Raw genomic sequence first — 14,362 nt, 5'->3', positions numbered from 1 at the left:
TGTTTTTTTGTTTTTTTTTTTTTATGGCGCTTGCTAATTATTTACATGTTTCGGGTTTATTTTTCAAGTTAGTGACTAACTAATATGCAAAAGAACATGTTTCCGGTAGTTGGAAGCAATTTTATATCTTAAGCGCTTTGAAAACGTTAGCGCAAGTGAAAAGATATTGATGGCGACTTTCGTTAAGCAGTTAACCTCTGATCTTGCATGTGGATGTGTGGGCCACCAAAATGATGAGAAATGGTCTCGCAAAATAGAAATTATGATTAAAAGTGCATTAAATTTGATCATTTTGGTCAGTAAATGGCATAAATTTGCGTGCTTACTTGAGGCGGTGATGTTGCTGGTAAAGTTATAGCATAAATAGTATTTTTTGAGCTTTAATCGAGCATCAAACTCTTCATATGACGAAGATAGGTGTTTGCTTAGAAAGGGTATATTTCCCCTACAAGTCTCCATACAATTGATACCAAACGAAGCGAAATTTGTGTACATTTTCACTTTAGTACAGTTTTTTTTTCAATAAAAAAAACTAAAATTTTATAAAATACTGTATTTTTTTTAAAGTACTCAAATTTTCATAATTTGCAGTTGAGTATCAAAAGAAGCAAAATTTTGTATGCATTTTCGCCTTTTTTGCAAAAATACTAAAATTTTCATAATTCACAATATGGTTATCAAACAAAAGAAATTTTAAATGCCTTTTCAATTTATTGAAGTGTTTTTTATCATTTTCAATATGGGTATCAAAAGAAGAGCAACTCTCTACGAAATCGGGCGATTTCGACCATTTTTAGTTTTTGTTATTTTTTTTATTTGACTTAAACTTTGTAAGGGCCTTCCCTATGACCAAATAAGCTATTTTGCGTCATTGGTTCACCCATACAAGACTCCATACAATTTTGGCTGCAGATTTTTTATCAACTTTTTATCACTAAAACGCAATTTCCCAAAATACGTATTTTTTGATTTTCGAGATTTTTTGATATGTTTTAGGGGACAAAAATCCGCAACTTTTGAGCCATAGAGAAACATGGTCAAAAAATCTGCCGCCGAGTCATGAATTTTTGGAAAACAGTGATTTTTGGAAAAGTCGAAGTTTCATGCAAAAACAAGTTTGGCATTATTTTTTAATGCAAAATTGAATTTGCAATCGAAAAGTACTCTACAGATTTTTTGATAAAGGGCTCCGTTTTCAAGATATAGCCACCGAAAGTTTGATTTTAGCGAAATATTTGCAGTTTTTCAATTTTTAAAAATAGTGACCATAAGTGACCATTTCTAAAAATATTTGTTTTGGGAAGTTTAGAAAATTTGCTATAAAATTGTCTAAGAGACCTTGAAGATAGGACCTCGGGTTGCTGAGATAGAGCCGCTTTAAGAAAAAGAAACACGAAAATTGAAGTTTCCTAAATCTCACCAAAATAACCCACCATTTTCTAATGACAATATCTCAGCAATTAATGGTCCGATTATCAATGTTAATACATGAAACATTCGTGAAATTTTCCGATCTTTTCGAAAAAAATTTTAAATCAAGACTAACATTTTAAATAGGCGTAATATTCAATGTTTGGATCGGCTTTTTTCGAAAAGATCGGAAAATTTCACGAATGTTTCATGTATTAACATTGAAAATCGGACCATTAATTGCCGAGATATCGTCATTAGAAAATGGTGGGTTGTTTTGGTGAGATTAAGAAAACTTCAATTTTCGTGTTTCTTTTTCTTAAAGCGGCTCTATCTCAGCAACCCGAGGTCCAATCTTCAATGTCTCTTTGACAATTTTATAGCAAATTTTCTGAGCCTTTCAAAAAAATATTTTTAGAAATTGTCACTCATGGTCACTATTTAAAAAAAAACGAAAAACTGCACATTTTTCGATAAAATCAAACTTTCGAAGGCTATATCTTGAAAACGGAGCCCTTTATCAAAAAATCTGTAAAGTAGTTTTCGATTGCAAATTCAATTTTGCATTAAAAAATAATGTCACCCTTGTTTTTGCATGAAACTTCGATTTTTTCCAAAAATCACTATTTTTTCAAAAATTCATGACTCGACGGCAGATTTTTTGACCATGTTTCTCTATGGCTCAAAAGTTGCGGATTTTTGTCCCCTAAAACATATCAAAAAATCTCGAAAATCAAAAAATACGTATTTTGTGAAATTGAGTTTTAGTTAAAAAAATGTTGATAAAAAAAATCTGCAATTTTTTTTTCCGTGTACCTGTTTTTTTCTCAAAAGTCCTCAACAATACCTACAACTTTGCCGAAGACACCAAATTGATCAGAAAATTCACTCAAAAGTTACAGCTGTTTGAATATTTACATAGAATAGCTGAGAAAGCTGAGAGAATAGCTCTACCAAAATTAAATGGAAGAATAAACCTTCCGCAGGTCAACCACCACGAAATTGTGTTCATTTGTTCATTGAAACAGTTCATCTCATTGAGTGGCTTATATTGCCAAATAACCATCGCATAGTCATCGAGCTTTGGTAGCCGATACGGCAAAGGTGCGGTTCGTTATGTCAAAGGTCTTGGGTTCGAGACTCGATATCGGCACATTTTTTTTTGGTTGATGATGAACTGTTTTGAAAATGAGCCCATGAGCATAACGCTCTCGCCAATCTCGGGATTTATCCTCTGTGTCCGTTCACAGTACCTTTATACTACCAGCTCGAGTTCTTTATTCTCTCGAATGGCGCTGCTCAACTGTGGGTGTGGGTATGAAAAAATACGTTTTTTTTTTTGTGGAAATTTGAGTATTGAAAGTATATTAAGAATGTAAAAATGTTTAATAATTTTTAAATTTTCCCTTCATTAACCAACCGTGATCAACTAATGATCCTCCAAGAATATCTCGAGTGTGCTAATTAGAACCGGTATAACTGCGCAACGTCCAGGTTAGTCAACCCGCAGTTGCATCGTCATCCTTCACCACACAACATGAACCCGTCCAAGAAACTGTTCCTTCCTGTGTTCCTTCTTGCGGCAATCGCCCACGGCGACGAAACTCCCGGCCACCGCCCCAAGCGAGCCCTCATATTCCCGCGCGCCAATCCGGCCCGTCACCAGCTGGTGGCCGGCTTCGGCATTCCCGCCGACATCGAGTACATCGAGTCCGTCACTTTGGGGTACGTCTTCAAGGCGGTTTACTTCCTGCCGTGGAACTCGTCCCACTGGGTGCCACAGTTTCTGCGCCGCGACGAGGACACCCTGTTCGAACCGGTGGACCTGCTCGACCAGCAGCAGCGGAGAAACTTTGTGGAGGCGGAGAAGGGCGAGGACGGCGATTGGGCGGAACGAAGTCGGGGGGAAATCTACCGAGCGCTGGAAGCCATGGCGGATCAGTGAGAATTAAGGGGATTGGTGAAAGATTTGTGAGTAATTGCCTGTTCCTGTTTTCAGAAAAGGCCACAACGGCCGCAGCTGCCTGCTGAGGACGATTTGCGAGGCCGCCGAGGCACGATTCTCGCACGTGAGTGGAATCTTTGGCGAGCTGCTGCACATACTCTTCACCCCGTCGAGCACCGTTGATCATCACCCTAACGAAGACTACACGTGGGCCGAAACGTTGCCCGCGCAGTACAGCCCACGCCAGCCCGGTGGTTCCATCTGTTCGGATATGTTTGCCGAGTGTCCCTTCTCGCTGCTGGGACTTTTCACGGGGATAACGGGTTGAACAAAAGATATCTGAATGCTGAATGAATTGTATTTTTTCTCTCTTGTGGTCGGACATTGTGGTTCTTCGAAAATTGATTAGAAATATATATTAGGTTCACTTTGTCTTAAATCTATGTTAGAGATTAGTGGTTCGCTAAGCGTTGGCTGATTAGAGCTTGTTGAGGATACGATTTGTAAAAGTGCTATCAATTTTGTAGAAAATTAGTATCAAAACGTTAGTTGAATAAGTTAAATAAATAGAATAAATAACATTTAGAATGCGCTCGATTGCGCATTTCAACGCGGATTGCGTGTTTCGATGGAGAAACTTTCCCTTTTCCTTAAACCTAACGAGAGTCGAATAAGTTAAATAAATTAAGAATAAATAACATTCAAGGGACCAAAAAACAAAACACGCGAAGCTCAAATAAGAGCGGGTAAACAATCGATCGTACGCGTCATTCTAGTTTCGTGCAAAGTTAGCCTGATCCTAGCTCCTACCTGCCGGGACGAGAGGCTCACAGTCGATTGTGATGGTTAATCATCTGGAGGATGCTGGTGCCCGACGCGTTCCGGGGACAATAAGCGCTATAAAGTGAAGAAAAGCAAAGAAAATATTGGGGTTTTAATCCTACGCTAGAAATTTCTATTCTCTTATTCTAGTGAGAAATTTAAATTCGATTTATAAGACTTGTATGAGACAACAATACTTGTTAGAACATATTCAACAGACAAAAATCTCCTATAAAACAAACCATTAATCCGCAATAAAACGGTCAATTTAAATTATAGATAACCCACTACGGCAAATTTGAATTCACCTCAGCAGATGGCAATGTCAAATTCCCAAATTCTAAAATCCTAAAATTCTAAAATTCTTAAAGTCTAAAATTCTAAAATTCCAAATTTCTAAAATTCTAAAATTCTAAAATTCTAAAATTCTAAAATTCTAAAATTCTAAAATTCTAAAATTCTAAAATTCTAAAATTCTAAAATTCTAAAATTCTAAAACTCTAAATTCTAAAATTCTAAAATTCTAAAATTCCAACATTCTAAAATTCCAACATTCTGAAATTCTAAAATCCATACATTTTTTGTATGAACAATTGTTCACGAGGGGGGGGGGGGCGGATTCTCAAAAAAATGTCCACGTGGTTTATGGATGGTCCCAATACAAAAAGTCAGTAAAAAATAAAATTTCTAAAATTCTAAAATTTGAATTTTTTAAATTTGAAAAATTTAAACATTCAAAAATTTTAAATCTAAAAACAAAAAAAAATGCCGGAACCCCTGGTGCAGGGGTAAACGTGGTCGCCTCTCACCCGGTCGGCTTGGGTTCAATCCCAGAAGGTCCCGGTGGCATTTCTCGAGACGAGATTTGTCTGATCACGCCTTCCGTCAGTAAATGTTAACCTAGAAGTTAGGTCGTTAGCTCAGTCCAGGTATAGGAGTCGTCTCCCAAGGTCCAGTCCCGGTGGAGTCGCTGGTAGGCAGTTGCACTCACAATCCAAAGGTCGTCAGTTTGAATCCCGGGGTGGATGAGAGCTTAGAGGTGTAAAAAGAGGCTTGCAATTGCCTCAACAATCCCGCCTTCGGACACTTAGTTTCGAGTAGGAAGATGCAAAAAAAGTTCTAAAATTCTAAGATTTTAACAACTTTTAATTTTACATCTCTATAATTCAAAAAAAATTATTCAAAAATTCCTAAATACTAAAACTAATACATTCAGAAATTTAAAAAATCTCAAAAATTCTGAATTCTAAAGTATTAAAATTTAAAAATTCTGAAATGATCAAGTTCTGGAATTCTTGAATTCTAAAATTTAAAAACTCTATTATTTTTTGAATAAAAAATCAATAATAATTTTTAAAATTTGTTCGAGGTTTTTTAAAAAATGTTTTGAGTTTTAAATATTTCCTCTATAACTTAGAATTAAAAAAACTCATGATTCCATACCGACTCCATGCATTTATGAATTAAAATGTTAAAAATTATGGCTTGGAATCTATTTTTTTTTTTTTTTAATTATTTTTTATATGAGTTTTTGAATTAAGTTTTTAATTTTCCCAATTTATTTTATTTTTAATTTCTAAATTTTACCTAAGTTTCCGAATCAATTGCTGTTAAAAAAATTTCAAGTCTTTAATTTTTAAATATATTTAAAAAAAATTAAGAGCGAAAATCTAAAAAAAAGTCTAACCACAAAAAAGTGTGGAGAATTGCGTGCCGTGGTGATTTCAAAATTGCTGTGGTGAGTTTTGACGAACGCAAATTGACCGTTATTTTTTAAATCAATTGATTTCTAAAGCAATTTACGTCCGAGAATTTGTGGTACGCGAATGAATGCAACAAATTAAATCCAGTTTCAATAATTTTCAAAGAAAATTTATAACTTTTCAAATCGTATCCCTCAGCCAGGCTCGACGAACCAAAAATTTCAACATCAGGGACCAAAAGCACGCTCAAAATCAAAATGAAACACAAAATTTTCGTCAACTTCGAATGAGGAAAATTCATAAATTCCTTCGCTTGTATTTGGAGAGCCATAATGAACTGTTGTTGCCTTAGCATTTACATGATATATCGAGTAATTCATAATCGCCAAGTCAAGTTGTGTAATCTCGATTGATTTTTCTCGAAAGAACCTTGATTTCTTTGCACAAACATCATTTCAATTTGTTTTTTGCTACTAAATTTGTGTTCCGTAATCTCTGAGGGACGCGTGTGTGGTTACTGCTCAGTCCCGAACCGTCCCGCACGAGAAAGTGGACCTGGGCCACGTTTTACTTACATGGTGTGGCCTTGCTCGCCGCAGCACTGACAAACGCAGCGCTTCAGCACCGGACAGGTGACCGTTCCGTCGGGTCCCTTCAGGTCATGCGACTGGTAGATCTCACTGAAAAAAAAAAAATGTTTAATTTAAATATTCCGATTTGGAGAATCCCCGATGAAGGTCTTACCGGAGTTCCTTGTTCTTTTTGCAAAAGTTGCAAAACTGTCCGGACTTCTTCAGCAGCTCCCACTGGTCCTGCCAGTTGAGTTTGTTTTCCTTTTCATGCTTGGCCACGCTGGTGGCGATCGCGGTCTGCGGCTTCATGCTCATGCCAATCTTCTCGCCGGTGGCCATCAGGCCAGGCTTCTTCGTCTGCCCGTTCGGCGCCTGAATCTCGCCCAGGACGGTTCGTCCTCCACGCTTCGGAACCGGAAGTGGCTGCGCTGCTTTCAGCGGTAGTGGCACTGGCACCGGCGGCAGCAGCTGCTGCTGCAAATTTTCCTCGGGCACGGCTAGGACCGGAACATCGTCCGTAAACAGGGCCGGAACCAAACACTGCAGGTACGGATCGTCCGCGTCATGCTCGGCCGACTTCCACACCAGCATGTTCGTGAGCTTCGATCGCACCAACGTTCCGTCCGGGTTGGTGCCGTTCCGGATGGCCGCCTTCATTAGCTCGAGCGTTTCTTCGCTGACGGACATTCTCGTTTTCACTTTGTACTTACTTCCGGCGATGCCACGAGGCTCTGGAGAAGGAGAGGTGGCCGACTGGTCTGCACTTCGGGACGGTTCTTCGAGGACTGAGACCGAGTTCTGGTGCGGGCTGTGAATGGAGACGACCCGATCATTCACAAAATGCGCGCGTAAACCGCGTTGAACAAAGGATTTGAGGAGAAGGACCGTCGATTCCGGAGGAGCCGAACCGAACCTGATCGAACCAGCTGCTGATAGCCGAGGATTTAAAGGTCTACTCAAAATACGCGCCAAAAACGGTGAGTGCCACAGCTGATTGGTTTTCTTTGCAGCGGTACCGTTGCAATCCGCATGAAAACCCAACACGTAAAGTCTAGATTACTCAGGCCTGTGTAAAAAAATATACAAATGTCACGAACGTTTTTTTTTGTATTTTTTTAATTATCACACTTTGCTGAATTCAAATCATTTCGAGACTTTTTTTTAAGATCCTATCGAGCTGTCAAATCTGGAATATGGAGTTCAATTTTCTGTCCAGTTGCTGTGAAGTTTATCATGTCATATCTCGACAAGTCATGAGAGAGTGCACAATTGGCAAAGGGAGCGCGTGGTCGTAAAAAATATTCGGAGTGAAAAGTGATTTCTTTTGCCCTTCCTATATCATGGTTGATCGGAAGGCACGGCGTCGGGTGGATTGTGTTTAAATGTTTTGAATAAGGTTTTATTTTTTTGCGGTGAAAAAGAAATTTCTATATAATGAGTGAAAGACGCACTGACAATTTGGATCGTTGAGTTAATAGTGGAGCAAAATAACTGTGTGTGAGTGATTTTGTGTGTTAACCAGAAAGACCTTCCCATAGCAGCGTTGCTCGGAAGGCTCGCTGACGGGTCTGTTTTGAAAGTCCTCCCCATAGCGTCGTAGCTCGGGAGGCATCGAAAAGCCAATACCTTATCCTACTAACCCAAAAAAAATATTAATCACGTGATGCTTGAAGGAGATGCTGTGGATTCAACGGTCTCAAGCGGTATCAACAAGTATATATATAGCGAAAAACTATGCACCCTTACCAAAAATCATGATTTTTTGAGTTCCAAATCCCACTTTTCATACGATTTTTTGAGTTCAGGCACTACAACCATAAAAATGGTTATATGAGTTGAACTGAAAAAATCGTATGAAAAGTGGGATTTGGAACTCAAAAAGTCATGATTTTTGGTAAGGGTGTGTGCTTGATGAGTCTGCAACTTCAACTATCGGACTAACATTCCTCGTTGAACTGCAGGCTTCTTGGGAGGGCGCCAGTATTGACTTATAAAGTAGAGATCTTCAGAGGTTAAACAGTAAACGGATGGTTGGCTCCCACTGATAATTTTTGATTCATTGTTTAACTTCAGCTGATCTGTCAATAACGGAGTAGCAGCTCATTGGCAGTCAACCATGCTCATGCTCATGCTCATATCTCGACAAGCCATGAGATTTCAAATGTTTAAGAATTTAAGAATTTAAGAATTTAAGAATTTAAGATTTTAAGAATTTAAGAATTTAAGAATTTAAGAATTTAAGAATTTAAGAATTTAAGAATTTAAGAATTTAAGAATTTAAGAATTTAAGAATTTAAGAATTTAAGAATTTAAGAATTTAAGAATTTAAGAATTTAAGAATTTAAGAATTTAAGAATTTAAGAATTTAAGAATTTAAGAATTTAGAGAAATCGTGCTTGCCATTTCATTAGGGCACATAACTTTTTTAATCAAAAGTGTGTCCTTTTCACATCTAATGTAAACTGTCATTTGAGTGAAAGGGATACACTTTTGTTTACAAAAGTTATTTGCCCTTTTGAAATGTTAGGCTCCAAATAATCCTAATGTGTATGAACTGAAGTTTTTTTTCAATTGAAATTTTTGAATTTTAAGCTTTGTATTTTTGGATTTATTGAAATTTTATTATTTTTAACTGTTTGATTGTTCAATTTTTGAATGTTTAATTATTATCGCGGGCGTTAATAATTAGAGTTCACGCGCGGTGATACGACCGCAGGATAATGGCCGCATGAAAGCCGCAGAACAAATTTTTGGCTGTTGTCAAAGGTTGCCTTGAGTTTTCAGCTGACTTTTTTGAAAATATTCAAAACAAACCAAGTTGACAGCCAAATCAACGCAGAAGTTCAGTTCAACTTGCTGATTTTTACACTGCGGTAGTTAGGCGGCAATAATCTCCTGTCACTCACAGCAATGGAGAAACGTGATTTTATCTCGCAATAAGCAATATCAGTTGACGAAATTTAAGCATTTGATTTTTTTTTCATGAGTTTTTTTTGATTTTTTATAGCTTGAATTTCCGTCATTTTATTATTTATGGTCTGAATTCACGAAAATCTCTGATCGTAATATTTGAACAAACCCTTTGAAGCTTTGAAGGATTAATCCTTTGTTGAATTTCCTAGTGCACATCTCGATTGGATCTTAGAATTTACAACAGGGAAGGGAAATAAGTACCTGCACTTGTAGTAAGGTAACTACGATAAGCACCGAACTTTAAAATATTTGGGTGCGGTGCTGGTGCATATTTTTAAAACAAGGTAACTATGACTTGTCTTTCTTTGTTACAACAGAAAAAATAACTGTTGTGAACATTGTCATTTAGAACTTGGTTTTTGGTCAGTTCCCAGCAGATTCTTCGTGAGGACAATGGCATGTTACAATGTGGCCATAATTAGACATCAGTGACCGAATTGTGAGTTAAGATCTTGAGAAGAAAACGGCTTCGAGTCCTATTTTTGAACAGACTTCCGAATTGGTAAAAAAAAAAACACTGCCTTCAAGCGACTTTATTTAAACTTCTACCCGGAATAGGGTCAATTGGTGTGGAGGCACCAAATTCTTCAAAAAGATGAGAAATAGAAAATTATTTTTATCAAATTGGCACTCAAAAAATCTGGCAATGCCAGTTTTATCTGGCAACCTGGCACCCGTGCTGGACACAATCCCCGATCTCTATGAGAAACGTTTCAAAAATGTCATCCGTCAATTCTCGCAAGGCCAAATCCGTGCTGAGGGAAATGCTGCGGCAATTCTTCCAGTTTTCTAAAAATTCCAAGAAGCAAGAAGAATGACATTTAAACTAAGAGCAATTATCTCCAGATCTACATACAAATTTCATCAACCTAATGCCGAAATTTAAAAAAAAAACGTTGCAAAAAATAAGCACCTTCAATCTGGGGTGCTTATTATAAGCACCCAAAATAATGGGTACTGGTGACAACTAAAGCACTGCACCTTTGATATTTCGCAAATCATGGTGCCTATGTTCGTTCCCTGATTTACAATTATTTTAATTTTTTCACACCGTCACATCAGGTCTCCCTTTAAAAATGTAACGGATTAGTATACTGATATTGAGTGTACGCTTCGTTAATTGGGTCCTAAAATGAAGCTTAGCTTGCTGATATTATTGTTTACAGCGATAAAGCTTATTTTTCTGAGTACAATGACCCTTTGTACGACCACAAAAAGTTTAAAATTGATTTTTAAATCAATTTTGAAAAATTAACCTCGCGGTCCTTCTTGACAGAAAAGCTCCTACTTGACAGCTCGTTCCAAGGGGACCATAGTTGATCCATCGAAAAAATGTTGTCTTGTCAAAAAAAAAATTTGCATTAAAATGAAAAAAACAGTGATCAGCAATGTTTTTAAGCGTGTTTTTTACCGTTGTACATAAAAATTGACATAGGGCTTTAGTACCTAATTGCCAAAAAAATTACTGTTTGGGTAAAAATTACTTAAAAATCAATCATTTTAAATGAACGTGCACTGTATCTTCACTGCGGCACAGCCGTCAGTTTCGCAGACATTTCCCAACGTGTGCAGATTTCCGCGCATCTGCACATCTCTTCTTCTTTTTTTGCCAGAACGTTCCTTCTCTTCGAGTTTTTTTTTCATCTTCATTCACCACACGACAGCCAAAGTGTTCAGAAGCATCGCCGCCCGTCACAGCAGCAGCAGCAAGAAAAACGTGTCACCGTGCTAGTAACAGCAGCCGTGTTCGTGAAGTGTGATTGTTCTGTTTTCACTCAACGGGGAATCAAAAAAGTGACCAAATCAGGTGAGTTTTGTTCCGGGAGGGCGGAGTGATTGGATTGAGATTTGCTTTTTTTCGGGGCGGTCGGCCGGTCGGGTTGGAACAGAAAAGTTAGGTTATGTTCCAGAAGTTTCGTGGGGTGTGGGGAGTAGGGTTGGGTGGGTTGCTTCGATTGCCGGGTGTGGGATTTAACTTTTGGTTGAAAGATTTGTTCAATGTTACGCAATGTTTATCAAACAAACATTAAAGTAGTTGAGGAGAAAATGGAACTCTGTTTCATTGTATCCATGTGACGGACTTGATAACGATGCTGCGGGCAGCAACTGGAGTCCGCCTCGCTCGAGAGCGGTGATTACGTAACAGAAATGTGTTTGTAATCGAAGAAGAGGATGATGAAATCCGGCTGAAAGAACGATTCTAATCGCAACACTTCCGTGTATCTTTCTCGGTGCCCCGGCAGAAAGATGGCCACATCGAGCGGTGCGAAAATTACGGAAATCTTGCTGGAAACGGAGCGGGTCGGCGATCGCGTGCTGGCGCTGAAGCAGGAGTTGATAAATCTGGACCGGCGACGGCAGGAAACGCGCGAGGCGATCCGAACCGTCCAGAAGAACTTCCCGGACCGGGACGGGCAGAAGGTGTGGATCACGGTCGGTTCCATGTTGATGAAGATGCCCCGCGGGAAGGCGCTGGAGCTGCTGGAGAAGGACGCGGCACAGATTGAGGCGGAGATTGGCACGCTGAGGACGGAGCAGAAGGTGCTGGTCAGCAGGCAGCGCGACCTGGAGCACGAGACGCCGCTGCGGGGGTTCGACTTGAAGCCGCTGAGTCGGGCGGAACTGGGCGCGATCGGGGCCGCCGTGCCGCGGGTTTAAAGATCTCTCTCAATCCAATTGCTCGTTAGGGTTTAAGTCTATTTTTAAGTAATAAACATGTGATTCTGGATAAACTGCTTTTAAGCTGAGACTTAACAAATTACGTCACATTCCAGAATGTTCCGACTACCGGCAGTGATGCGTTGTGCGGCGGCCCGCCAGGTGGCTTACCGCGGCTATGCCAAGGACGTTCGCTTTGGGCCGGAGGTGCGCGCCCTGATGCTGCAGGGTGTGGACGTGCTGGCCGATGCCGTGGCCGTGACGATGGGCCCGAAGGGTCGTAACGTGATTCTGGAACAGAGCTGGGGCTCACCGAAGATCACCAAGGATGGCGTGACGGTGGCCAAGGGCATTGAGCTCAAGTGCAAGTTCCAGAACATCGGCGCCAAGCTGGTTCAGGACGTGGCCAACAACACGAACGAGGAAGCCGGTGACGGAACGACCACCGCAACCGTGCTGGCCCGTGCCATCGCCAAGGAGGGCTTCGAGAAGATCTCCAAGGGTGCCAACCCGGTGGAGATTCGTCGCGGTGTCATGCTGGCCGTCGATGCCGTCAAGGACCATCTGAAGTCGCTGTCGCGAACGGTGACCAGCCCCGAGGAGATTGCCCAGGTTGCGACCATTTCCGCCAACGGAGACCGCGCCATCGGAGATCTGATCAGCGAAGCCATGAAGCGCGTCGGAAAGGACGGCGTCATCACCGTCAAGGACGGCAAGACGCTGATCGATGAGCTGGAAGTCATCGAGGGCATGAAGTTCGACCGCGGATACATTTCGCCGTACTTTATCAACTCCAGCAAGGGCGCCAAGGTGGAGTTCCAGGACGCGCTGGTCCTGTTCTCGGAGAAGAAAATCTCTACCGTCCAGTCGATCATTCCGGCGCTGGAACTGGCCAACGCCCAGCGCAAGCCGCTGGTCATCATTGCCGAGGACATTGACGGTGAAGCGCTGAGCACGCTGGTCGTCAACAGGCTGAAGATTGGTCTGCAGGTCGCTGCCGTGAAGGCGCCCGGCTTCGGTGACAACCGCAAGAGCACCCTGTCCGACATGGCCATCAGCACCGGTGGAATCGTGTTCGGCGACGATGCCAACCTGGTCAAGCTGGAAGATGTGCAGCTGTCGGACCTCGGACAGGTCGGCGAAATCTCCATCACCAAGGACGACTGCATGCTGCTGAAGGGCAAGGGCAACGCCGATCACGTCTCGGCCCGCGCTCAGCAAATCCGCGACCAAATCGAAGAAACTACCTCCGAGTACGAGAAGGAGAAGCTCCAGGAACGTCTGGCCCGTCTGTCTTCCGGTGTGGCCGTCCTCAAGGTCGGTGGCTCCAGCGAAGTCGAAGTGAACGAGAAGAAGGACCGCGTCAACGACGCCCTGTGCGCGACTCGTGCCGCCGTTGAGGAAGGAATCGTCCCCGGAGGTGGCACCGCCCTGCTCCGTTGCATCAAGGCGCTGGACAACCTCAAAGGTTCCAACGACGACCAGAAGGCCGGCATCGACATTGTGCGCCGCGCGCTGCACCAACCGTGCACCCAGATCGCCAAGAACGCCGGCGTCGACGGATCCGTCGTCGTCGCGAAGGTGCTCGACCTGCAGGGAGACTTTGGCTACGACGCCCTCAACAGTGAGTACGTTAACATGATCGAAAAGGGCATCATTGACCCGACCAAGGTCGTCCGAACCGCGCTCACCGACGCCTCCGGAGTCGCCTCGCTGCTCTCCACGGCCGAGTGCGTCGTGACGGAGGAACCAAAGGCCGAGGGCGCCGCCGGCGGCATGCCCGGAATGGGAGGCATGGGAGGAATGGGCGGCATGGGAGGCATGGGCGGAATGATGTAATTCACAAGACTTTAAATTCAGCTGTAAGACAAACAAAAACGAAACACTTTGCGCAGCGAAGCTACCACGAAGGACGCGCGCCCCAAGTTCACAAAAACCCTAGCAAGTTACCGGACGCGCCGTCCTTCCAACTACCTTCGCGTCGTCGCGCCTAGCATTTAAGCTCTGCAATCCTGTCTCTTGCATTTAAACCCGTTACTGTTAGCCAGTAAGAGAGAAAACGCGCGCCGGCGGGATGTCCTTCCACAGCGGCGTTGACCGAAGCGAGCGCGATTGTGATTAAACTGTGTGTCGTCGTGTTGATAGCGGTTGCAAACTGAAGGAGGAAGGAAAGGCCTGTTTTAAATTAAAACGAAAAAAAAGCACGGAACGAATGCATTTCTTCTTTTTTTCTTCTCGCAAAGCATTTTGTTCGTCACAATTTTTTTTCTATTCTGACC

The 14,362-nt window shown here is 41.7% G+C and overlaps 4 protein-coding genes across 4 annotated transcripts; 3 read left to right on the top strand and 1 right to left on the bottom strand.

Annotated features, from left to right (window-relative positions):
- Nucleotides 1–2,947: 2,947 nt before the first annotated feature.
- On the top strand, nt 2,948–3,683 carry LOC119768595. Its single transcript, XM_038258690.1, has 2 exons — nt 2,948–3,351; nt 3,410–3,683. Exons 1-2 carry the CDS (start codon nt 2,948–2,950, stop codon nt 3,681–3,683), a joined length of 678 nt encoding a protein of 225 aa, XP_038114618.1.
- A 13-nt stretch (nt 3,684–3,696) lies between these two features.
- Nucleotides 3,697–7,396, bottom strand: LOC6041205. Its single transcript, XM_001850447.2, has 3 exons — nt 6,625–7,396; nt 6,456–6,560; nt 3,697–4,252 (listed from the first exon to the last, which is right to left on the bottom strand). Exons 1-3 carry the CDS (start codon nt 7,137–7,139, stop codon nt 4,183–4,185), a joined length of 690 nt encoding a protein of 229 aa, XP_001850499.2. The 5' UTR covers nt 7,140–7,396; the 3' UTR covers nt 3,697–4,182.
- Nucleotides 7,397–11,091: 3,695 nt separating this feature from the next.
- Nucleotides 11,092–13,955, top strand: LOC6041207 (heat shock protein 60A). The gene is made up of 2 exons (XM_001850449.2): nt 11,092–11,232; nt 12,200–13,955. The coding sequence occupies exon 2, from the start codon at nt 12,201–12,203 to the stop codon at nt 13,920–13,922; it is 1,722 nt and encodes a 573-aa protein (XP_001850501.2). The 5' UTR covers nt 11,092–11,232; nt 12,200; the 3' UTR covers nt 13,923–13,955.
- On the top strand, nt 11,136–12,167 carry LOC6041206 (p53 and DNA damage-regulated protein 1). The gene is made up of 2 exons (XM_001850448.2): nt 11,136–11,232; nt 11,669–12,167. Exon 2 carries the CDS (start codon nt 11,673–11,675, stop codon nt 12,081–12,083), a length of 411 nt encoding a protein of 136 aa, XP_001850500.2. The 5' UTR covers nt 11,136–11,232; nt 11,669–11,672; the 3' UTR covers nt 12,084–12,167.
- Nucleotides 13,956–14,362: the final 407 nt, after the last annotated feature.

This window comes from Culex quinquefasciatus, chromosome 3, assembly GCF_015732765.1.
Source record: "Culex quinquefasciatus strain JHB chromosome 3, VPISU_Cqui_1.0_pri_paternal, whole genome shotgun sequence".
NCBI classification, from domain to species: Eukaryota; Metazoa; Arthropoda; class Insecta; order Diptera; family Culicidae; genus Culex; species Culex quinquefasciatus.
Note: the sequence above shows the minus strand (reverse complement) of the source record. Positions and strands in the feature narration are given on the sequence as shown.